The sequence below is a fragment of the Nothoprocta perdicaria genome, unplaced genomic scaffold (genome assembly GCF_003342845.1).
Source record: "Nothoprocta perdicaria isolate Ctin4 unplaced genomic scaffold, notPer1 scaffold_346, whole genome shotgun sequence".
Taxonomy (NCBI): domain Eukaryota; kingdom Metazoa; phylum Chordata; class Aves; order Tinamiformes; family Tinamidae; genus Nothoprocta; species Nothoprocta perdicaria.
This window is the reverse complement of record NW_020455584.1, coordinates 220,384-245,881: the sequence shown is the minus strand read 5'-3', so window position 1 is coordinate 245,881 and position 25,498 is coordinate 220,384. Positions and strand designations below refer to the sequence as shown.

The 25,498-nt window shown below is 41.5% G+C and overlaps 1 protein-coding gene across 1 annotated transcript in view; it reads right to left on the bottom strand.

The window, feature by feature from the left end:
- LOC112951344 (amine oxidase [flavin-containing] B-like) overlaps window positions 1–24,496 on the bottom strand; it is a 45,362-nt gene extending 20,866 nt beyond the window's left edge. The window contains exons 1-3 of the mRNA XM_026044007.1: window positions 24,451–24,496; window positions 6,573–6,667; window positions 5,578–5,715 (exon numbers count right to left, since the gene is read on the bottom strand). Coding sequence (XP_025899792.1) covers window positions 5,578–5,715; window positions 6,573–6,667; window positions 24,451–24,496 — 279 coding nt within the window. The remainder of the gene's footprint in view (window positions 1–5,577; window positions 5,716–6,572; window positions 6,668–24,450) is intronic.
- Between the last annotated feature and the right edge of the window lie 1,002 nt (window positions 24,497–25,498).

Genomic DNA, 25,498 nt, shown 5'->3' with positions numbered 1-25,498 from the left:
TTTTGACTGTTGTTATGCAAACATTATTATTTTTTCGCATTAATAAGGCCTAATTACAAACTTCCCTATTTCAACCACCTCCAGCTGGCTGCCACAGAGAAGGAAAGATGCCCCTTTTTTTACAGGGCAGGTCAGATGAGAGAGAACAAGATCAGCCTTCCCCATGTTCCTGTCAGTGCCTGCTGTTCATTCACAGCATGGAGAACATCTCTTGTGGGAGTTTGGAAGATCTTTTCCTCTCTCTCTGCCTGTTAAATCCTCAGGATCTCTTTTGAAGATATCAGTGAGAGTGATGAATGACATGGTGTTTTGTCACAGGAACGCCTGCACCTTCTCTCTGGGGAAGAGTTGAAGCAACATAGATCTGCATTACAGTAATAACACACAAAACTACAGAGTTCTTGTTATAATCTAAGTGCCTTTCAACTTATCTGGCTTCTTTTTCATGACATGACATGGATAACAATCAGCTTTTTAAAGATTCAGACGGGCCGTTCTTGGCTCTAAGTTCTTTCTTAGAGATTGTTAACAGAGGAAAAGACAAAGGATATGATGGCATTTCATCTCACTTAACACTGATGGAAACTAAGTCTTATATACTTTTCTTTCTCTGAATGCACTCTAATTAAGATATAAAAAGAAAAATGAAAGCAATTCCATCCAGTCATTCAAAATCCATTTAAGCTTTTATGCTATACACTATGCCAAGAGATACTAGACTTAGAATTGCAAAGCAGGTCAAAGACTTAACTAAACCATATTGATTAGCCTTAGAGCACTGAAACCACAGAATACTCATGAGTACATTGCATACTTTCAGATGCAGTAAACATTTATCCTGCTTCTAATTAAATCCCACTGTAACAGGGACATCACAATTTTTATATATGAAAAAGAACACAGCAAACTGCATTTTAATAAATGCAATAGTCCTGAAAATGAATGACATTCAGGAGGGGTGTAACATGTTTTTGTTTTTTTATTACCAGAGATCTATTGTAGATAGATATTGTAGGCCTTATAATATTTGTGCAGATTTGTGGTTCTAGTTAAAAGCATGGTGTATATAAGATTAAATGTACACCATCTATCAGCAGAATATCTTCAGGGATGTGCTGTAGACTGGGTTCATGTTAGAACTGTCAAGAGCACCCAGGATGTGTACACTTACCAAAGCTAAGAAGACATGACATATACACTCAGACAGATGCAGACAGATAATATAATGCTGCAGACAGATATAAGGAAACTCCATCCCCTTATGAAGAACCTAATGGTGGGAATGGGGAATCAGCAACTTTCTGTCAAAAAGGAAACCTCTAGGGACTAGGGAGAGGGTGCTTTACATTTCACTTGGCATTTTGACTTCGAAGATCCCAAGTACGTATGGATTTTTTTCCACAGACTGCCTTCTGCTGCTAAGGAAGTAGCCAGCAGGACTTTTGTTCATTATCGCCACATATGCGCTTCCAGGTGCAGCTCACTTTGTCAAACGAGCTAATAGTTGCTAGCACTGCCAGAAAACTGCAGTGAGACAACACAGAACTTAAAAGGAATACGTGTTATAACAACTTTATAGCATCACCACTATAACCCATAGAAACTCCAGGAAGGATCAGGATACTAGCGCACAGAAAGTTTTGTTGGGAAAAAAAAGATGCCTGTAAGTGACAACAAATATACAGTCAATGGCAGTAGGGAACCTATGAAGACTAGTGACTGGGTTTTGAGAAACAAGTTCCATTGGTCTAATGCAGCCTTTAAGTGAAGCCTTGTGCTGACAGGTTTTCTTTGCAAGCTTTGCATCAAGGAAAATGGGATCCAAGAGAGTCCAGTCGGCCTCATAGTCAGGAAAAAGGTAGACACTCGCTACTGACTATGAAGAAACCAAGTTACTCACTACTGTATATGAAGAAATCAAGTCCTGCAAGAACTGCAGAAAATGCCTGAATTATACATACTTTTATTTATTCTAACACAGAAGCTGTCATTTTGGCAAGTGAAATGAAAGCCAAAAGTTGAAATGTGCAAATCTACCCATCTAATCCAGGATCTTGAATCCTCTCAGGTAGCTAAAAATGTTAACTGATTTTAGTGCATGTTTAACATCTGCTCACTGGTTCAATGGGAACAATGCAAAGAGACTTTAAAAACTCAGATACTTCTGATTTGGTTTCTTAAATCTGGATTTATGAACCTGCTTTTAGTTACACTATTCAAAAGTGATGGTGTTCAGGCAGCAATTAGCATACGAAATACTATTTGCAGAGCTATACTAATTTTCTCACTGAGGCTTATGAATGAGCATTTACACAAATGAAAGGAACATACTAATCTCTTTTCAAAGACCATGAAAAGGACTGTTTAACAAGTGTAGGAAAAGCAGAAGTGTTATGCAGAAAAATATAATTTCAATTTTCTGTGAAGATACCACTACCTATATAAGCAAGACAAAAAAGAATCTCACAACGGAACCTGGCATTAAAGAAGATTAAAGAGGAAAACACACAGAACCCAATCAAATCAGTAAAGCCTAATTAGCAGAAACCCACATACAGAGCAACAAAATGCGTTCTTTTCATTTTGTAGTACAAAGAACCTGCATATATTACTTGTATTAAAAAGTCTCTAAAATGAATTTAATTAACTATGAAAGGCTTGATTTTGCCCTTGGGTATATGCAAAAACAGCAGTTGATTTTACAAGATGCACTGTGATGCCTGATAGCATAATATGAGAAGAAATAAAACCTTTAAGTTTCCTTGCCTCTCTAGGTTCACCGAGGATTTGTAGTCTAGAATTTAATTAGATTTGGCTGGAGTCACAAAGGTTAGGGTCAGTAAGTGAATTCAGATTCACTCAGAGCAGGCAGACCTTTGGATACCTTGGAATCTGGCTTATAAAATGTGAGTTACATTTTGAGAGTATTGCTTAGATTGCAGGGAACACATAAGAATTTCTGTTGTCTAGTCAGGCCTAGGCACTTAAAATGCTTGTGAAGTATGGTAGGGAAAGCATGGGCAAGCCACAGGGCTGAGACACAAAGACCTGTTAGGAATGTCTTACAGCTGCACTGAATGCAAAAGGCCAAAGAGCACTACGCTGATTTGGCCACAGAACAGCACGTGTGTCTACTATATGATGTATAATGCTCATTTTTGAATTCCTTAGCTACTCTAAGAAATACCATGCCAATACTCTGCCAGAGAGTCCTGGATACCTCTCTTCAGGTGCATGCTCACAGGCAGCCATGCTAGGAGCCTGAGCCTGCAACTCTGCCTGCATTTAACCTGCAGATGCCCTAGGAGCACTTCAGCTTGCCTTGGCTCTCCACAGAAATTACCAGTGTCTCTGGAGACTTTCAGCACTTGGCTGGACATGGCCCTGAGCAACCTAACCTAACTAAAAGGGCCAGTCTGCTCTGAGCCTGGTTTGGATTAGACCCCTCACCAAAGACAATTTTTCCATAATTCTGTGTTAGGCAGAGGGCCAGTCTCACATACTCTTGACAACACTTAGACAAAGCCAACTTGCCTGCACCAAATTGCCCAATACACCCATCCACTTGGCACATGTGAGGATACCACCTGCCTCCTACAAGGCTCTGTCAGGAGGTCTTAACCCAAGCATGTGAGTACTGGAGTGAGCCTCGGTCCTCTGCCTTCCTCACTGCTGCTTCTGGGTCTTTTCAACCCATGAGTGCAGGCACTAGCTAGAGTGGCCACTCTCCTCCCGCCCTCTCTAAAGCTTGGATTGCCTGAATGTCTCCCTGGAGAAGGGTATTCCTCCATATCTGAATTTCTCGGTGCAATTCTCCATCATACAATTATATAGGTTCTCCTGACAGGTGTCCTAATGTCTGCAGGGAGTCTGCTGGCCCTATCACAAGCTGGAGGAAAGTCTTACCCTCCCAATTCAAGACCCTTTCCACCACCAACACACAAACAAATCCATGGTATGCCCGCTCACACCAGCAGAGGTGTGCAAGGGGTGAGTATAGGATTATGTCCTTGAATTTCAACAAGTCCTGTCAGTGCTGGGCAATGAGGAAGGCTGAAAGTCTTGATGCACTCCAGCATTCCCAGTCCAGGGCTAAAAGAAATCCATAGATGATGCTAAAAGGCTCTAAGCAACCTGACCTACCTCAAGCAACTCATGAAAGAGAACATTTGTGGTCAGGGAAATCCAGATTACGCTTGATAAGAGTCTGAGCCTCTACTTTTGTACCACACTGTTCTCAGTCTAAAAGCCGTTTGGAAAACAATAGACCATTTCAGTCAGCACAGCAATAGCACAACGCAGTTCTTGTAACAGCCAAACTCGTTATGGTTGCTGATGACAGATGTACACTCGCTTCAAATTTGGCAATATCAAGCTTCTTTCTGTGAGTTCTGGCAGCATTTGTAGTCCCTTATGCTAGGTCAGTAAGGTTGTCCTGAAAGTTGGTCATCAAGACTGGTCACGTCAATATTCCTCGCTAAAAGTTACCCTCATGGCATGTCCTTCTTACTTGCAACAAGGAGATTGTGAAAACTCAGCGCAAAATAGAAAATTTGGCTTCATGGGTGACACCACTGGCATACTTAACGGATGGGATGTACCTATCAGTCCTACTACAAAGGGAAAATTGTTGATAGTCTTCGTAACAACCTTGTTTGAAACATACTTTCCGTTAACAGTTTAATGGGAACAAAAAAAAAGTTGGAAAGCATATGACAGAACACGATTTCTCTCTTACTGCTACTATTTAAATCTGCCAATATTTCCTTTAAACTTGGATTAAACACCAACTGCTATCTGACATATATTTTGCCAGTCCTTGTACAATACATGTAATGAATCTCCATGTTCAGTTCCACAAAGCTAACATAGATGGTTTGTCTTCTATGGGAGTTCAACACTGCTCTATAACTGGGAAAGAGAAAGTGTGCTCTTTTGAGTAAAGCACAGTATGAAGACTGAGAAAATCAGCTTTGCCACAGATTTCCAGTTTGAGATCCTGAACAGTCCAGGACTAGACCCAGACAAGTGCAAGAACACTGAATCTCGGTGTCCTCTGCAGTTCCTGTAGCAGTGCCTTTTGCTACACTGCAGGTTAGTTTGCCCATCTGCAAAATAGATTTAACTTGCCATATTTACTTCAGCCAGGCTAATAATTGTCACCAATTTAGGAAGCCCAGCCTGAGAAATCTTCGCCTTGATTCCAGATATCCCAGCTACCAAGACTAGGCAAGAAGACTTCAGACACCTCAGGCAGATGATATAGTATAGAATAGTAATGGTTGTATGGTTGAGACACACGGAAGCTTTCTGAGAGTTTTTAAGTATGAGCTGTAACCTGAACAAAAGCATAAGTTACCAGGATGTGTTTGCAAGAAATACACAGACATGCATATATACACATGGATAAATTTGGATGAGCTCTTTACTGCCCATACATTTATTCTCCTCTGAGAAATTCAGACGATACATACTTAATTAAATTGGCATACTTCACTGTAACATTGTTGCAAAACAATAAGGAAGGAGATCAATATAACCTGCCTACAGCAGCATGGTTAAGAGACAACATCTTACCTTGACATGGTGTATCAGGTGCTCAACTTCATTCACTTTATATGTCTCTATTCCCAGCTCTTTAGACAACCGCAGAAGACGATTTTGTGTTGGTCCCACATACGCTCCACCCAGGTCCACATATTTAACTTGCTTATTCTAGTTTATCATCACATACAACATACACAAAAGGAAGAAAGAAAAAAGATTTAAAAAATTATAATTTGACCTTTGCAAATAGCACATGAATGAAATGAGCAATCCAGAGGAATTCTTCAAGTGAAATGCTCTTTTGGCCCTGATTTCTGCCCCTCTTCCCTCCCCACATTGTTCTGTTGGAGCTTTGAAATGGCCACTGCCAACATTTTGTGACAGAGCTCATTGCCACTTGGAGGCTGTGACTTAGCAGCGGCCCAACTAACAGACACTATAGAGGACAGCTCGAGAGGCACGGAAAGAAATACAGAATCACAGAGATCTTGCTCAGTGAGGGATCTTCCCAATGACTGGTTCAAAATGGAATATTAAAGGAAGTAGCATAGGTGAGATTTTCTAACAGAAAGAATAGAAGAGGGTCTCCTGGGTCACAGTAAGGCAAAAGGAAGAAGTAACAGGGGAAAAAAGTTGATTGAAGTCCCCAACCACCTTCCCCCTACCTCTATCCTATGTTTTGCCTTACAAGGCTTGTAATAAATCAGCTTAAGAGGCTTTACAGCCCACTCACCTTATGGGTGTTTTTTAAACAGAGGCTTTTCTGGTGCGTCTCCCAAGGACACGGTTTTGAAACTAATCATGTTCTCCTTCCCAGAGGAAAAGACCAATGACTACAGAACATGCAGATCACATGGAAATTTTCTTCCCCCATCATCATGCTAGACTTCCCCTACTTGTACAGTAAAGGAAACTCCCCATGTGCTAGTGCTCTGGAAATTTTCCTTCAAGAAGGTACTCCAGCATACATATACACAGACATATATATGTAAATAAAAATAAAAATGAATAAATTTGGTAATTACCCTTAGAGTGAAAGTTCTTCCCCCAACCCTGTCATTGGCTTCCAGTAGCACCACATTCAAGCCCCACTCGGTCAGCAGTTTGGCTGCTGAGAGACCTAAATGGTAAAAAGAAAACTAATTCAGGGATATTTCTGTACAGACACTCCACAAGCTGTGTGAGCTGACACATAACCTCAGCCAGATATCTACCCAGACCACAAATTTTTCATATGAAGTATCTGTGGAGGAGAAATGAGAAAAAAAAAAACAAAAAACTTACCACATATAAATAAAGCCATATATTAAAACAGTTAGTTGGCAAGTTTTATATGTGTTGAGAACCTTTTGCATCTCATGCTCTACTCTTCTGATGCATAAAATGGCATCTGTTGACAGTTATCCAGCCACACAGAGAGTCTGGGGAGGACAGCTTTACATCCTCTAAATTCAGCATGTCATCTTTTATAGCCCCAAGAGAAAGAGGAGGCAGTAAAGTTTTATTAGGTCAAAATTTAGGTTCTACATTTCAGAAGTTTTCCTGAAACTTGCTCTAGGTATCTAGTTTTCAAATGTCAACATTTTAGAGAGCATTGGCAAAGCTCTTACAAACCCAGGGGGCAGATTTGCTTTCCTGAAGGACAAATGATCCAACTTAGAAAATACAAACTGTGTGCACCTGAGTGGCAATAAGTAGTAAAAATATGGGTAAATATACTCCCCAAAAAGCTTAATTCCCCACCCATTTTCTTCATACACATCTCATTGCGTATGAGATGTCAAAGTCAAAGGAGATTGTTCCTAGCAAAAGGCAGCCACAAATATTAAATAGGAAAACATAGCCCTTATATAGCAACCCCAGACAGTAATCATAGATAGGTAGAAAATGCTCATCAGAATTATTAAAGGCGCCACAGAACATCCTAGTGGATTAACTAGTGGTTTGGGAAGGAGAACCAGGTCCTGTTCCCAGCACTGTAGTGAGCCTGCTTCGTGTTTTCCCATCTGTAAAAAGACACAATGGTACAGACCTATCTTCCTAAAAGACACTGACATTTTTCTGAAGAAAAGCACTAGGTATTTCTATCAAAATATTACAGTATCATGCTTCTTTCCTCTAACTTCATGTGTTTATCTTATTTTTTTCCACTTAAGTATCTGTCAGGAGAGAAAACAGTAACAACACTGATATGGTCTTTCCATACTTCCTTATAAAGGAAATTATTTTGCAAGGAGATCTGGTTGGCTCAGTTGCCTTGACTACCCTCACAAATACTTCATGATGCCAAGCAAGAAAAGACTACAGAAAACAACAGTGGTGTGCAAACATGGGCCAGAATTTCCAACAACTTTTAAACAAGAGAGGGAATACAGGCAACCTCCCTCTCCCTCCAGTAAAAATATTGTGTTGCTCTAAACCAATATTTAAGGGCAGGTTTCTTTTGGCTTATCATGATGATAGGCATTCACTAGTCAGTTAATTAATACACAGTTAAAAGCACTGATTAAGGAATATGAGATTTGACTTGCTTTTATATAACCTGATGAATAAACATTTCAACTATAGTACAGCTAGGAACAAAGGAGGGATATTTCTACAAGCTGAACAGAGGAGCTTGTAAAAGTATAGATTTTTACATTCAAGGGAAACAGCTAATTTGCACAGTAGTCAATCCAGATACTGCCCTGTGCATCTTTATACATCTTTCATCCATTCTATTCCACCTACCCCTCAAGCCCCTATTATTTCTTTAAAATTAGTATTTGCTGGACAAGTGCTATCTTCTATCATCTATATGTTCAGATGTGCCTGTTAGAGAGGGATAACATTCCGGTCTTTCTGATGCAGATCCAGAAAAATCAGTACTGGGGATGAGGACAGAGCTCCTCTCCTCCCCTATTCAGTGATATCTTTCTGTCCTATGCTCATCTCTCATCAGACTATGTCTCTGCAAAGGTAGATATCTGTCTCTGTGGCACAAGTCCCCAGGGCTCCCAAACCAAGCACCATCTCACAACTCCTTTTCAAAGGCTCATAGTCCACCTATAGGTACTAACTCTGCTCTGCTCCAAAGTTTTGCTGGAGAAATTCTGCAGACAAAGGTGGGGGACCCTGCCAGCCTTTAGCTGCCCTCCCTCATCACCACAGGAGAAGTCAAACATAAAGAACTGGAGAAAGAGGGGGAAGAATCAGAGGCTGAAGCTCAAGAGGGACAGATGGCACAAAGAAAAAAAATGCACAGTACACGATGAAGGCAAAACTGCTACCCGAGGTACAATAACTGTGCAATAACACACTTAGGAATTTTGGTATCTTTGGATATTTTACGTATTTGGAACCAAGGCGGTGCCACAGCAAATGCTGCCATGTCCCTTACCTGTGCAACCTGGAGCAGGGCTCTGCTCCGAGCCACCTCTGGGCACATGGGCTGCTCCTATCATAATACTGAGAGGACTGCACACTGTGGAAGGAAGCACTGAGGCCAAGACAGATAAGCTGTCACAAACAGCAACAAAAACATATTAAAAAGGAGATGGATGTCAGAACAGTCTGGGATGTGTGATTTAGGTTTGCTCTTAAGAAATTAAGAAAGATGACTGCAGGAAACTCATCCAAACTGTATGTTATTTCTGAGCAAGAGCCAGAGCAGCTTCTCTGGATGAATGCAGATCACTTATTCCTAATTATTGAGCATGCACAAAACCTGTTAGACAGCATCAAGAAAAATCCACCATGCTTGATATGAAATCTCATCCTGAGGAGTCAAGGACCCTTCAAAGGTTTATGTGTTCCAGCGCTGCCCTCAGCTTACCTATCATTCTCTCACAAGTCACTAACAAAAGGCCAACCTTTAACTTGTCTCCACTGCAGAAGGGCAGGACAAACAACCACACTCAAATATCAAGTTCATGCAAAAACGTGACTAGTGCTGTTACTACCTCCATTTTCACAGTTTTGCCGAAGGGACACTTTCTCCTCCACACCCTGAAACGCGTAAACAGAATCAGATTTGAACTAAAAGATAAGGCTCGGCTATTTTTGCCACCACTGAGAGGACAAGGATTTGGTCTAGCTTCCTTTGTGGGAAAGCTTGATTCAAGGGGCTGCAGGCAACCACAAGTACAGTGGAAAACACAGTTAAGAGGCCTTGCCTGGGGTTTCTCTTAGACCATCAGTTCATAGACAACTAAAGGAAACAACACAGAGGGAAAGATGACAGGCCTTATTTGCAGCCTCATCCTGGGAACGCTGTGGTGCTGAGAAGACGCTAAACCAGGCAATCCTTCCTAGGTTACCATAGCAACCTGGTATCTCAATCCAACTCCAAGATCCGGGGAAGAGATTTTGCCTCCCTGAGAATCCTACGACGCAAGATCCAAACGTGAAAATTGCTTCTCCTTCATGCAGCACTTGGCATTCACACAACTCTTGCTCACATGTAATCATCAACGTTATTATTTTCTTTATCTTTAATTCAAATCTCTATTTTCCTGTTCGATATTTCTTCATTATAACCATTATACAGCTATGTATGTATGCGTATGTGTGTGTCCATATACATAAGACCAACATATTACGCTCCCAACCTTCCCAGCTTTCTGATGTCAAGAGAACAGTTAAGATTTTTTCTTTAATTGAGATAATCTTGAACTTCTGCATTAGGGCAGAATCCAAGCCCTGAACTACAACCATGTTTTTATCATTCGATCCCAGTGTTTTATGGAAGCCCTAGAGTCAAACACAGCAGACTTTTTAAAAACACGCTTTTAAGAACAGTTTTAAAAACAGATCCAAGTTTTGTAACACCAGTCTGATTCTATTTAGAGCCACAAAATTTACTGAAATGCCCTTTAACTATAGTATTTCCATCAAATTGTCACTGGAAAAGCCATGACTGCAAGTTGTGTGTCTGATCATTTTCTAAATGACACTCAATTCTCCTTCCATGCAGTTATTATTACTATTCATGGCATATCTCTGTCATACTCTGGATGGCTAGACGATCAATATGCAACAGCAGTCAGCAAGTCTAACAGGACTTTATTTCATCCTCAAGCTAAAGCCCTTGCAATACATAAAAGACAAGGTGGTATCACAGAGGAAGTAGATGATGAAGGTACAGCTCTAGTAATTTTTAATGCATTCCTGCAGTTCCTTATCTACCTTCTCTGCTTCATCTGCTATTTTACCATGTCCCCTCCCGCCATGATTATGGCCTCACTTCGAGGCCATATAAAATTATTATAAATATATAACATATTATATATATATTACTTTATATATTATATATATATTGTTATTATAAAAATAATCTCCAAATGATGAGGCGGAGGGGAGAGAGAGAACAGAAAATCATCTAAGCCTCTGCAATACATGTACTACTTCCTAAAATGGCTGTAATGATTTTTTTATTTTATAAATTTAATAGCTCCTCTGTCAAAAGTAAAATTTTGTGTTGAGCAGGAAGAAAGGCTGAAATCATATTTATGCTCTATTTGTACTGGAAGATTTGAAAAGCTGATTTTGCATGCTCACCTACCTACAGGAGTCACATCTGATTTCCTCAGATCCTTAAAATTAAACAGTATTTCCCTTCCCTTTCTTTCTTTTTTTCCTGTCCTTTGTTGCTTTCTCTCTCTGTTCCCTTTATTTTTCCTTTTCTTTCTTACCAATACACCTGTGTTTACAAAGTACCAGACAGCAGAGTTCCAGGGAATCTGAATATTCACTATAGGTGTCAGACACAGGCCCTGCATACAACCACTGATCGTACACATAGATGAGAAACAGCCAACTACACTTAAGAGAATCACTGCTTAAATAATCTTCCATGATAGTTCCAATAAACCTACATTGGTACTGCTGGGGCTCTGTTCTTATCTCATCCCATAGTAAACCTTTACTGCTTTTACCAGTGTACCCAATATTTTCTTTCTGGGTTAAACCACACCAGTTTAGTCTCAATTCCCTTCACTCAGCTACCTAATGCCATCATCAAAAATAAATGTCATTAATCTTACCAACTTCCAAAGAACATACAGCTGATTTTCATCCTCGAGCTCCACAACACAGTCATATCTGACCCAGCATCATTGCTATCAGTAAATCCCATGGCAAAACACATTTTAGCTCTAGCTTTTTGCACCGTTTTCATAGAAGCAGCAGCTGCTTTGCAATCAGCCCTCCAGGTAGCTTGTTTAAAGTTCAAATATGCCCGAGCAAGCAGAGGCCGCTCTAAAATACATGTTAAAAAAGTAGCATTCTGCTACGTTTCTTAAGGACTCCTTCCTTGCTCTCAACCTCCTCAACCAAGTCTAAGACACTACCAGCAAAGATGCCAGATAACAGCTTCTCCTTTACTGGAATCTGCTGGCAAAGCAGCCAGAAGCAATAAAGAAAAAGACGGGGAATTTGAGCCTGAGAATTTCAGATGAGGTCCATGGCAGGAAATAAAACTACTACGAGGTTCAATATGAGGATTTATCTTAAAACGCGCTTTGGAAATGGCATAGTTAACTCAGTCTATTGAGCAAGCACAGCTCTCTCTGCTGGGACTAATGGAGAAACTGTGGGATAGAACAGAATCTTTTACAAGACTAATGGTCAAAACCAGGAAAGATTACAGGTGATGTCGTCCTGTATAAATAAACACTGGTTGAGTTCAAGGGCACTAAAGTAAATGACTCCAAGTTATTTCCAAATACCAGCATCCAAAAATCCTCAGCGAGACCACCTGCTACTTTAGAAACTTCAAGATTTGTATTGGTCTTACTGGTTTTGAGAACAAGTCTCTCTCCAATCAGAGGGGCCAGAAATTTTGTTTCTTTTCTCAATAACAGCCTCGCAAATATCACAAAACTGAAGCAAGTAAAATGTCAAGGAAGAAAAAAACAAGAAAACTTGAAACCTACACAAAGTTACAGAAGTTGGCACCACTGCTGCGGGACCACAACTTCTCTCACTATTAGATGTCTTCATATAGTAATCATTACCTGTCATATCTGACAAAAGTCCTCAAAAAAGTCCTCAAAAGTCCACACAAAATGTGCACAGCAAATGAATGAATGTGACTAAATTTCTGTACTGTATACAGTAAAAGAAAATATAACTATTAACACTACAGAAGAACTTGCAAGAATAACTGATTCAGGAGAACTGAATATTTGATTGAGGGTAACTGTAAGAAATAAAAAGGAATATGCCCCAAGGCATGGAGGCAAACTGGTGGTGGAGATGGGGGGTGCGGCAGGGGGAGAGGCAAAAAAAAAAAAAAATCCTTCCATGTAAATTCCCAATCTCAAAAATTAACTAGTTCATAGAAAAAAAAAATCTGCTTGCTCTTGCTTAGGCCTGGATACTCAAAAAGTCAAATAAAAAGCCTTTTGCCTACATGCATGGTTCTCTGATCTCCTTTTCAGACCCTTAAAAAAAACACCCTGTAAGCCAAGTGCCATTACTACAAGACAGTTTGCATTACACTGTGATTCCGAGGTAAAACAAGAGATGCAGGGGCAGATGCAGAGAAAAGACATGTTCTTGTCTGTACTCTCAGCAGCTATTTTGAACCACTGGGTTCTCTCTTTGAAATCTTCCACAGTTGCTTTATTGCATTACTGTGCTAGAAACTGGTATGTAATAGCATTGTTTTTGTTAGTGCTGACTGCTTTAACGAACACAATCTGATTACTGCTCTGTCTTGCAGAGATTGAGCCTGGCACTGGTCACCTTTACCTCTGTCACTCGCCATTAGTCAGCTAAAATTTAATTGAAAGAAGGGTTTGAAACAATAATGACTGCAAAGCCTTACAGGTAAAGGCTATAAACAAAAGAACAAGAAAAAAGCAATACTGACAGCATCTCGGTGAGGTCAGGGGATACAGGGATATAGTTCTTTTCTTTAAAAAAGGATTTAAAAAAAAAAAAAAAAAAGGATTTTTCCTCACATCATAGAAAGGTCAACAGATTTTGCTCTTGCAAAGATTACTATCCCTTTATATCTTCAAGGGACATGCTCAGAATTATAATGGGAGCACTGCAACAGAGGTAGATGAGAGTTTCACTGCCTGAAACTCGGTTCACATCAGAGCGGCGTAGGATGGCAAAACTGGTGAACACACAAACCAGAACTAACAGTGACCTGTCCTGCTCCAGTGCTTTCCTGGTCCCCTCCTGCAGTATCCAGGCTACTCTGGGACTTCCAGAGAGTAACACTTGTAAGGAGCAATGGCTACAAGTATAACCAGACCTTGCAATACCATATCTGCACTGTGCTGCTCATTAACTCACCCCTCCACTTAAATCCATATTCTTTTAAGGTACAGGTAACTTCTTCACACTCCAGGTGGGTCACATCAACTCTTCCCTGCCACAAGAAAAGGGGGCAAATCCTTATTCCGAAGTGGCACTGGTGTGCATCAATGAATGCTATTAAAATGAATACTCATCTACAACACGAGAAAGCTTGAAAGAAAAAAGTAACAGCTGCATAAGCCCCAAGGAACAGAGAAAGACATTATCAGTCCTCCTGTCTGTTTAAAATGTACATTTACTTAAAATATTTGTACAGAGGGCATAATATTTCTGCCTAGGATAGGGGGCTCTACAAGCAAATATCACTTATTTCTGTTAGGATTTCATTGTCCAGTGGAAGCAACGAGGTTTCCTATCTGAGCTGGTTGTGTAAGCTGGCCACAGGGGTCAGTAAGGCGGCCGCTGTGATTTAATGCGGTTTTACATAAGCATACATTTCTAGTTCTGGTCTTCAACTTACTGTGGTCTTTTCTCTCTGACAGGAGAGACTTCCAAAAACCTGCATAAAATCATTCACTCTAAATGTGAGCACCAAACACAGCACCTGATAAGTGACACAGAGCCAGACAATTTTGAGTGGGAAAAGTGGTAGTTCTTAAACCCAAACGCAGAACAAAGACAGTTACTTTTCTTTATATTTAGTTGGAAACCTATTGCTACTGCTACCTATACAGTAGTTTTCTCTCTCAGTTTCAATCCTCCTTTGGCCTCGCTCTGCTAGTCAACAGCCCAGGCTGCCTGCAAAGATAACAAGCAGATAAAATAAACAGATAAAGAGAACTGCAAGATGAGGTATCCCTGGAACAAACGTATCTACAGACCTTACAAGGGGCAGGTGAGGGAACTGGGGGTTGTTTAGTCTGGAGGAGACTCAGGGGAGCCCTTATTGCTCTCTACAACTACCTGGAAGGAGGGTCTAACAAGGCAGGGGTTGGTCTCTTCTCCACAATAACTATGGATAGGACAAGAGGAAAAGGCCTCAAGTTGCACCAGGGCAGGTTCAGACATTAGGAGGAATTTTTACATGGAAAGAGTGGTCAAGCACTGCTACAGGCTGCCCAGGGAATGGTGGAGTCACCATTGCCAGGAGTGCTCAGGAAATGTGTGGGTGAGGCACTTAAGGACGTGGTTTAGCAGCCATGGTGGGGATTGGTTTATGGTTGGTCTCGATCATCTTGAAGGTCTTTTCCAACCATAACGATTCTGTGATTCCATACCCTACAGCACGTCGCTGAGCACTGTGTGCACAGGCCCAACCCGGCCCCGTTGGGCTGAGATGCTAGGACAGTAGCTGACCAAAAGCATCCTTTTAGGCATCACTATGATGAAGAGATTCAAAAGCACATAAAGTGACAGCCAAAGCACCTATGAAAGAAGTTTCGCTTTCATACAGACATGGTGAAAAAAAGGACTAAGCTAAACTTGGAGAATTCCACACAATTCTGCAGCAGTTGCCTCAGAAAAGAAATGCTAGCTTGCTCTGATAAGTCTTGCATGTTTTCAAGCAAAGAATTCCTTTCTGATGGTTTGTTTTCTCTCTCCTAAGGACAAAGGTAAAAGCTCAAAACAGATGATCAGAGAAAAGATCTGAAATTACAAAATACAAACTGTCACTCTTGTATCTTGGCATCAAAGAGGCGTAGCTGATCTCAGATTTCTCAGTAACTGGTGACTCACAGGCATATACCCGAGACCCACTTCTCAGGGAAGTTAGCAAAATCCCCAGCTCAGCAACCCTGCCTCCATCCCTCAGCTGTTCAATTAAAGCTTTGCTTCATTTTCATCTACTTTTTCCCACCCAGTTGTCATCTAGCAACCATAGAGCTGTGCATGATGACAAAGCATGTCTTGATGTCACTTCCAAATATCCAGCAAACAGTGATCAGTGACTTTGTGATGCCATTGACGTAATTAAGCAACATATGTACAGGTTTAGATAACCATACACACACAACACAGAGCCCTGCAAGCTTTATGAACTTGTATTTGTGTTTTAACGATTTGAACGATTAGAATAATGAAGATGAATCCTGCTACTTCTCTGCATAACTGCTATACATGCCAGGGAGCTCTTTGCTTACATTCCAAGGGAGCATTTCCTTTTTTTAAAGGCCAACTCGGGATGAACTATTGCCCAGCTGAGATAAGTAGTCAAGTGAGCTGGGATACCAAAGCTAACCAGAAAAGCAGAGAAGATAAACACTGAAAAAAAAAAAAAAAAAAAAAAAGATTTTCAAATAACTTCATTCTTTTCATCTCCTAGTGCAGGCATGAAATGGTATATTAGTCAGTCTATTTTCCATCTGTTTTACATCATGCTACAATCTGTAAAAAACAAGGTGAAGAAAGCATACGGGAAGGAATCATCCAAGGTGTAAAATAACGAACATATGTCTTTTTCTTTCCTCATTTGTACTCAGTATTTAGCATCAACATACAGTATTGACTTAGCCTTTCAGTAAGCTAGCCCTATAAAAATGAATCCATATTGCAGCAGAAGAGGTGCCCTGCTGTAATATTTAATGCACTCCAGACAGGGATCTCAAGCTACAAGTCTACATGCAAGCTTCCACAGTAATGAGGATGTCCAGGGTGAACCGCCTGCTTGATCAGCTGTTGCTGTGAGCAGTCAACCAAATAGACTACACTGAGTGTTGTATCTTGATGGTCTAATTCATACGTAAAGATCAGTTGGCTGGGAGGCAGGAGTTTACAAAGGCATCTCTTTTGTCTCACTCCCAGTTGAATTACATATTAATAACCGAGCAACATGATGGATGAGGTTGAGTAGCATAGTTGGAAAGAAATGTCTGCATGATAGGCAGGTTTCAAATTAATTAAAACTTCAGGGGACTTTTTAACCACTTGAAAGAAGAAACGTCAAGGAGCAGTCACCATTACAAGCTACTCATTTTAACAGCAAGGTGACAAGAGATTCTAATGAGCTCCAGACAGACTTCAGTTTACTGCCATGCACACAGACTGGACAAAGCTGAGATTAGATGGTAAGGGCAAGCAAGACAGCATAGTATTAACTCAAAGTTATTCACTGAAATGAATTCTACTTGGGAAATAGGAGATTTAAAATAAGGCTAACTTTACCAAAAGCAGAAGCAAATTAGTCATACTGCTAGCCTTCTACTCAGGGACTCTTGAGTACAGAAAATCCACTGTCTATTAGCCAGGCCAGTGCCACTTTACACTCTATATATGTTCCTGCTACATACATATTTCATTATCTATCTAATATTTAAGTGGTAAATTTCTTGTGGCAGAGAACATGTTTATCTCTCACATTTAGGCTAGGTGTTACATTGTGCATTCCTGGTTCTTACCTACAACAACACCCATAAACACTAAAAATCCTAAAATCAACCAAGTTCCCTTTTTGTAATCTTTCCAGCATAACACAGTTAGAAACACCAGTGCTAAAGTTCGGCATTTTTATGACGTCTTTTGCAAAATCCCCCAGTTAATAAAAGTAACTCAGGAGATCCCAAACCTTCCAGATTGGGCTACCTTTTCTTCCTGAGATGATCACCAACACTGTCCCAGGCCTTTCCTTATTCTAGGCAAACACATAAGCAATGTTATCCCTGCTTCTTGAGAGACCACGACTCAACTATGGCTTGGCAGGCACATCCCAGCTTCTCCTTTGGGGAGAACTTATCCAGAACTCAAGATATGAGCAACTGAGATCTGATACCTACTGTTCATTTCCTGTTCCCTTACGGCATTGACCCCATAAACTGATCAAAATAATGGTTTGCAGAAAAAAACATACAGTTAAGGGTCTTGATGGTGACATGCCTGTCAAGCAAGGTGTTTGAACTGACAGGACAGAGAGGGGTGTCCTGTCTTTGCGGACCCACCACAAACATTTGCCAAATGTTGTTGAAGGAATGAGGTTTCAGTCTTTCGCTACCTTCGCACGTGCTGAACTGTTGAAATGTCTTTACATGTGACTTGACTAAATCTGCTCCAATTTGCCAAGCAAATTCCCTACTAAGTGCTTTAAATTTTGATATAATAATTTCTATGACCAATAAGAATACAATGGCATTTAAAAATGAAACTAGACGTTTATCGTTTAAATCCCAAGATACAATGCTACCCTCCTGCTGATCACAGAAATTGGTGAAAATGTCCCTTAATAAGGATTATGCCAAGATTAAAAAACTATAACCCTTAAATGTAACTCAGTCTGTAGGTAAATCAGTCTAGTTAGACTGATTATTAATTATTAGACTGTGTATTAATTATTAAATAGATGAACAATTATATTCTAGCAAAACATTTCATACAGTAGCAATAACCTTAATATTTGACATAGGATGAAATACATTATCAGTTCAGAAGAAAAATCATGTTACCTCCAGAGATGGCTATATAAAAATTAAATGATTGAACATACAATGAGATGAATGAAATTTCTTTTAGGAATTGAAACCCAATCGAATTACAAATGATTTCAGAAGCAGTACAACTGAGTGCTTTGCAAGTACATCAGGATATATGCTTTGCAAAGTAAAACAAAACAAAAAGCCAAAAAAGCAGTTTGTGGCTCAACATGCCATCACTTAGTCACTTAGTAAACTTTTATAGCCAAAATAAAACTCACCACTGTATTCTGTGAAATAGCTGCTACAGAAAGGAGAAACAACACAAAGGCAAACTAGTCTTGCTGTGTGAATGGACGATGGAACTATCTTGCCTTCTGCTGTCAGGTTGACTCTACAGAAGCAAACTGTGCTGGTGGGAAGTGTACACCAAAATCACCCAGGTTGTTTATATACAATCCAGCATGAAGTAGATACAAAGTGGTATGAAGTACACTCTAAACTTATAAAGTAGAAGAAACTTCTCATTTGACTAAACTATGCACAAGATCTAACTTGTCATTAGCTTCTGGGTAAGATATGTAAACACAGAACAAGCTCTGCTGGCTGATGATACTGAAGCAGTGCAAGTTTACTTCTGGAACCACCAAGGCTGTGCAAACCCGCATTGCTCAGGCTCTACATCTGCACAGCTGTGGCAAACACCCTGCTTGGCTTTTTGCCACAGTTGTCCAACTTTTGGTAAGGCCACTCCATTCACCAGCTGCCTTTTGGACCTTGTGAAGTTCTGAGATGAGGTTAGATGGCCTGAACAACTGCCCTATGGAGCCTGCTCAAATGCCCTATGGCTGCTCCTCACAGCCTCAGGAACAGTGGGGACCACTATTTGACCTGCGGTTCTACCCCTGTGATGATTAACTTTTGATGGTTACTGGAGACTGAGAGTCACTAGAGGGAAAATATGCTGGATTGTGTGTCTATAAAATTAATTTTTGTTCTTGATGGAACCAAGTAAATGAGTAAATCAGAATTCATAAGAACCTGACCTTTTGACAATCCATTGACATTATGAGAAAAAGGGGGGAAAAATGAAACTAGACAAGAAGGGGGAAAAAAGCATAGAGGCTTGCGATGGAAGTGCCCGTGTGGTCAGCATGGTAAAGCAAAGTACTGCACCATAGTGGAAGGCAAGCACAAAACTCAAACACTACTCTTCCACGTTACCACCTGTGTTCTACGAAACTAAACCTAATCCCAAGGAAGCATGTCTGCAGTGTATCTGGTAGCAGTTAGCACAGAACAAGAGGGGAAGATCTGCAGGGCAGAACAGCTGAATAGCCAGCATCCATACTGTGTGCATATAGGGGCTTCACTCCAGACTCGGTCTTGCCTTGTCCTATAGGCTGAGCATCCCACCAGTGGCTGGGACTACAGAGCAGTACGTAGGCTCAGCCAGCAGATCTGCTCCAAGGTCCGCACATGATGTGAGCTAAGAAACTAATGTAAATGAAGCCGTCTTGCCATTTCGAGTGCAACTAGATCCTGGGCTAGTATCAAGACAGACTCCAACAATCTACTCAACTAACAGTATTGTTGCAAATGGGAGCTCATGTGACCAATAGACAGAACTTCCTTACAAAGAATTTTCACCCTCTTTTGTGCCTAATCTTACTTGTTCCGAGCATGCAGTTCAACAGTGCAGATAAGAAAAATTTGTGCACTTGGCAGTGCATGACATTAACATCAACTACACCCATATTCGGGTCCTCCAGAAGTTGTTGCCATCATAGCTATCTAAGAAACCTTTGCACATAGATTCACTGTGCCAACTTGCCTTCTTTCCCCCTTTCAAGGTGCTTTCACATTTTTTGAACTGACACAAAAGATTTTCTCCATACTATTACTTCCTAATGATTAAGCAAATTTGACAACATTATCGCAAAATAAATAAATAAATAAATAAATAAAAGGAGTCAAATGGCAGACTTCACCTAACTACTTACTGTGCCTTTGCAACTGCCATGCAAGTAGTTGATTACAAAAGGAAGAACCCTCTGATGATTGAGATGGAGAACAAAGAAGATGTGAACACAGAGATTCCTTGTATCAAATGATGTTGGAAATGTCCTGGATTCTCTTTGGTGGATACCAGAGTGGAGACCATCAACCACACTGCAGGAGGGCCACAATCCTCCTGCAAATGGGCTCAATACATCCATAGTTATTTCACTTTTGCTGGTATTTTTAATCAAATGGGTATCATGTATAAGACTGGAACCTTTCTGCAAAAATAGTTTCCCATTGGGCAAAGCGTGTCTTTTTAAAAGAGGAATATTACAACACTAGTTATCAAGTAGCAAACAGAAGAGACAGCTGAATAATCCTCCCTGTTTAATTAATTCATGTTTACTTCTCTTGCAACATGAGATAAGTGTCTTTGGAAAAAAAACCTGCTGTCTGCCTCAGGCTTTTAAAACTGACTGAACATTTTCAGATAATCACAGAGTCACAGAATGGTTGAGGTTGGAAGGGACCTCTAGAGATCATCTAGTCCAACCCCCTGCTCCAGCAGGGACACCCAGAGCACGGGGCACAGGGCGGCATCCAGGCGGGTTGGGAAGATCTCCAGAGAAGGAGACTCCACAGCCTCCCTGGGCAGCCTGTGCCAGGGCTCTGGCACCCTCACAGGAAGGAAGTTCTTCCTCAAGTTCCTGTGGGTAACATCCAAAACTACAACATAAATTGTAATTGGTTCACAGCAAGACAATGTTATGTAAGGACGCTTAAAAAAAAAAAAAAAAAAGGATAGAGCACACTGGTTTCTCAATAAGACTAGAACAAGCACGTGAATATTTTAGAAACCCAGCGTTTCAGTAGGAAACTTTTGCCTTAAAGTAATATTTGGTTCTAAACTTAAAGGAACAGGTCAGATTATGTGTTCACTGAAAAACACTGAATGTACCTGAGATAATATTTAACTTTTTAAGTAATAATAACAATAATAAAAGCTTACCCCTTCAGGAAAGAAAGTCAGATTTTGTCATTAAAAATTTTGTCATCAAAAAATCTGTGCACCAACTATTTAAGCAAAACTTCTTAAACAGGACACCGACAACACACCAGCTTAAAATCTGATAACTTCTTTTAAAACAAATAAAGGAAAGAGGTCTCCATGGCAAAAGCAGAGACAGGAAAACAGCTTTGAGAACATGCACGGGAAGTTTTTAAAAGAAACATCTGAACAGGTTCCAAGATTTCATTTTGAGAAAATTCTTGTCACCAGCATCTCATAAATGAAGATGATAAGCAAGTCAGCTGACCTACTCCATACTGTTCTCATATTTTTTTCCATCTCTGTGCAGTTTTAACTCTACGAAAAACTATTTTGCCTTCTCATCTAAATGTTTTTAGTACCAGACATGCTATACATATGAGCTATTGCCAAGTGCTTTCAAATATGCATTTTTAATTTGGGAAACTTTCTTCAATTATTTTTTTTTTAATCTATACCATTCACAATTATTTTAAGGTCTTTGGTACAAGTTCTACCCATAGGAGTAGAACTTTCTACCCTGTTTTATCATCTATATTAAAAGATGACCTGCAATCCTCATATGACGAGCCACAGACTGTTTTTTAGACTTAGAATAAATCACCGCAGATTAACTTTGAGCAGCTTCATTACCCAACACACGAACTATCCAGCTCTGTAGTTTTATTCTCTGCTTTTTAACAAAACTGCAACACAAGACTCTTAAAATGAATCAGTGAAAGATGTAGGGTAGAAAAGTCTTCACTTTCAACAAAGGGCAGTACCTAATACAGGTTCAGAACCCGTCCATAGTGCTTTTATCAGACTTCTTAATCTCTAAATTTTAGATCCTATTAATTAAATAAAAAGGATAAAAGATGGACAGAGCAACTGACAGAGGGGTTTAGAGCACTGCAAATGTGCAGTTGTGTTTACCTAAACAAGTAGCAGAAATAATTAAATTTCATCTCTGCCAGATGCCTATTCCCACAGAATCACAGGGTGGTTGAGGTTGGAAGGGGCCTCTAGAGATCATCTGGTCCAACCTTCCTGCTCCAGCAGGGACACCCAGAGCATGGGGCACAGGGCGGCATCCAGTCAGGTTTGGAAGATTCAGCACAGCACTTCAGCACAGCAACTCTTTTGTTTCTGCCACGTTCAGCTTCTTTGCCAAGGCCTGTGAGCACTAACTCAAGGAAACTTTGAGGATTATGAGAGCATTCTGCTGTTCTGCATCAGTGTGCTTACTGATGCCTTCCTCACCCGAAGGCAGGAGCATCAAAAACCTACTCAGCTGCCCCTGCGGCAGCTCAGAAACAGTGACTTTTGAAGGAATGAACATCAAATCAGGGGCAAAACCAAAGCTGGTCTCCATGAAGTGACCCATTTTAAAACTCATGCTAATTTTTACAGTGAACAGGAGAACAGATCTCGGAGGAGAACAGACTGGTACGGCTGACAGAGCACTTAGAGTAAGAAGACACAGAAACAGAGGTTTATCAACGGACTTCAAAGCGAGTGGTTTACAAATAAGTGCAAGAATAGCAGACAAAGATGAATCATGCATGGGGTACATTAGCTAAAGGAAAATGACTGGAGAGAGGAGTTAATGCACCAAAAAGAATATTGATGTCTTTCAATATTCCTCTCTATGCGAGAGCAGGAGTGAAGTCACCAAGCCATGAAACCAGACTGCTTTGGAGATGAACTGATGTAGAAGAAAATAAACAGAAAATTGGTTCTCAACAACCCCGTACCACCTTACCCTACCTTAATAAAGGGCAAAGCCTCCTGCCCTTTAGTGCTGCTTTTTGGCTTCTGTTGTAAGCTCTCTTTCAGAGAAAACACACGAAGGCTGTGCAGGCTTGACATGAAAACACTCCCACAGCACCAGTGAAAAATGAGGGTTTATTAAAAGCTGTTGCACTCAACCCTTTGACTCCCAGCTAATCAAACAGATGGAACTTGTAGCACTGCAGTTGTACAAAACCGTGATACTGGGAACTTTTCCACTTAGGAAGCAGGATTAGGAAATTGCTGGCAACTGATTTTCTGTAATCAATTTTCACTGTGAAACAAGGTGCAAGTTAAAAATTAGCCCTAAAACTGTGTTCACCATCAACTGTTTTACAAAATACTAATGATTAATTTTGACTAACAGCTTAACACACTTGAAACACTTCATAATTAGTAGCATGTACTCAGCAGTTTGCTATCATCCTTAGGAAACGTTGCCAAGGGGCTGTCTATGGAAATAACCCTCTCTAAATCACCTAAGAAGAGCTGGAAAAAGGCCACTAAAACTAACATATTACTCTGTTCAGCGCACGTTGCGTATCACCAAACTTGCTTGCACACACCTTAACACATCGTTCAAACAGAAATCGAGGATTATGTATAAGTAAGCATAAAATTTTAGTGGAAACTAAAAGCACATAAAAAGGAAAACAAGCCCCTGTTTTGTACCACGTTTTGAGTTATTTGCGTGCAGTTTGGGGAGATGTGTACATACTCACTACACACTCCCGAGAACAACATTTATCACAAGAGCTTTCGTGCTGCGTAACTCCCAACTACCAGCGGCCAAAACCCAACTATTTGGCACGTCAAAGTCACACACACAAAACCTACATATATTTGGGGACATCCGCCTCGGAACAACGTGCATGAGGGCGAGATAAGGAGCTTTCTAGGCATGCACTGTGGCATTTTAGCTCGGATTAAGCTAAAAGCAGCAGTTTGCCGTGCTGTGCAATGCTTCGAGCCCGGCAGCTGGTTGCTGCGAACCGAACCACGGCATTAGATCCACATGTGCTGGATGAGGACCTAAAAACTTGGCAATTAGCTATCTCACTCGCTGCATTTCATGCTTCTCTGTACTTAAGCTCACGCTAGACAGGCCACATGCTGGGGCTTAAAACATCCCTTTGCAACCTGTCGCCTTGGCACAAGGCTGCAGAAATAAGACCCTACGTCCCTTGCCAGCCTGAGGCTCCCGTCGGAAGTACGGGAGCGCTAAGGATGCAGAGTGTTAGAACCGAAAGGGGGGAGAACGAAACAAATAAATCGCGGTGCTCACGGCGACACTCAGCCCGGGCCACCCAGACGCGTCTCGGGCAGCCCGACTGCCCCATCGGGGCTCGGCGCGCGCGCGCGCCCGCCCGAGGCACCTGCGGGCGACACCGCCCCGCGCCCGCGGCTCCTTCCCGCCGGACCCACCTGAGATGCCGCCGCCCACCACGACCACGTCGCACCTCTCGGCCATAGCGCCCGCGCTCCCGCTGCCTCCCTCCTTCCTTCCCTCCCTCCCGCGGCGGCTCCGGCCCCGGCGCGGCCCCGACGGGCGGACGGCGCCGCCACGGGAGGCCCCGCCCCCTGGGCTCGCCCGGCGCCTCCTCCGCCAATGGGCGCCGCCGGGGGCGGGGCCTGCGGCGGCAGGTGGCGGCGGGTGCGGAGGGAGGGAGGCGTAGGGCTGGCGCCGCCATTTTGGAGGCGGGGGGTCGCGGCCATCGCATGCCGGTTGTGCCCGAGAGGGGGCTGCCAGTGGTGACTTGCAGAGCTGTCGTTTGCCTCAGGAGACGTGGCATTCATGTCATATCCCTCTACTCACATATGTCATTCTTATGGGGGGAAAAAATACACTTTTTCTTTCCTGTCTGTCGTAGAATTTGGGTAAAGTACAAGCCCGTGGCTTAGAGGTGCATAGGGCCCAAAGTAGAGCACTTGGAGGCTTGAGCTCCTTCGTCCTCCAAAAGCTGTGGGAATGCCTCCTCACCCACCGAGGACTTCACCAGTGGTGTGAGGTGGGAGTTGCCGCTGTCTAGCGTGAAGCTACAGACTCTAAAAGTCTGTAGCTTAGATCTGCAATATTAGATCTGCAATATTGATAGATTCAATATAGATCTGCAGTATTGAAAGCCAGCTTACCAGTTAGGGCCCTTCTTGGAAGTTTTTCAGAATAAAATCTGCCTTGTGCCAAGCTCAGTTTTTACTATGTAGCTTAGATCCTTGTCATTCACATGCACTGTGCTCTGGGTCCCTTGCAGACCCATCGGGGTTTCCCATTCCTCAGGTTTCTAGTTTGCTCTAGGAGTGACAGTGTGGGAAGAAGAGGTTTTGGAGATGGTCCCCATACGCCCACCTCATTCTTCAGACATGTATCTCTACAGCAGACAGCAGCCACGTTGGTTGCACCCTGATCTTCCACCCTCAACTGGCTGGAAGCAGAAATGATCCATCTGCAAGACTCTTTGAAGCCAAAGGTGTT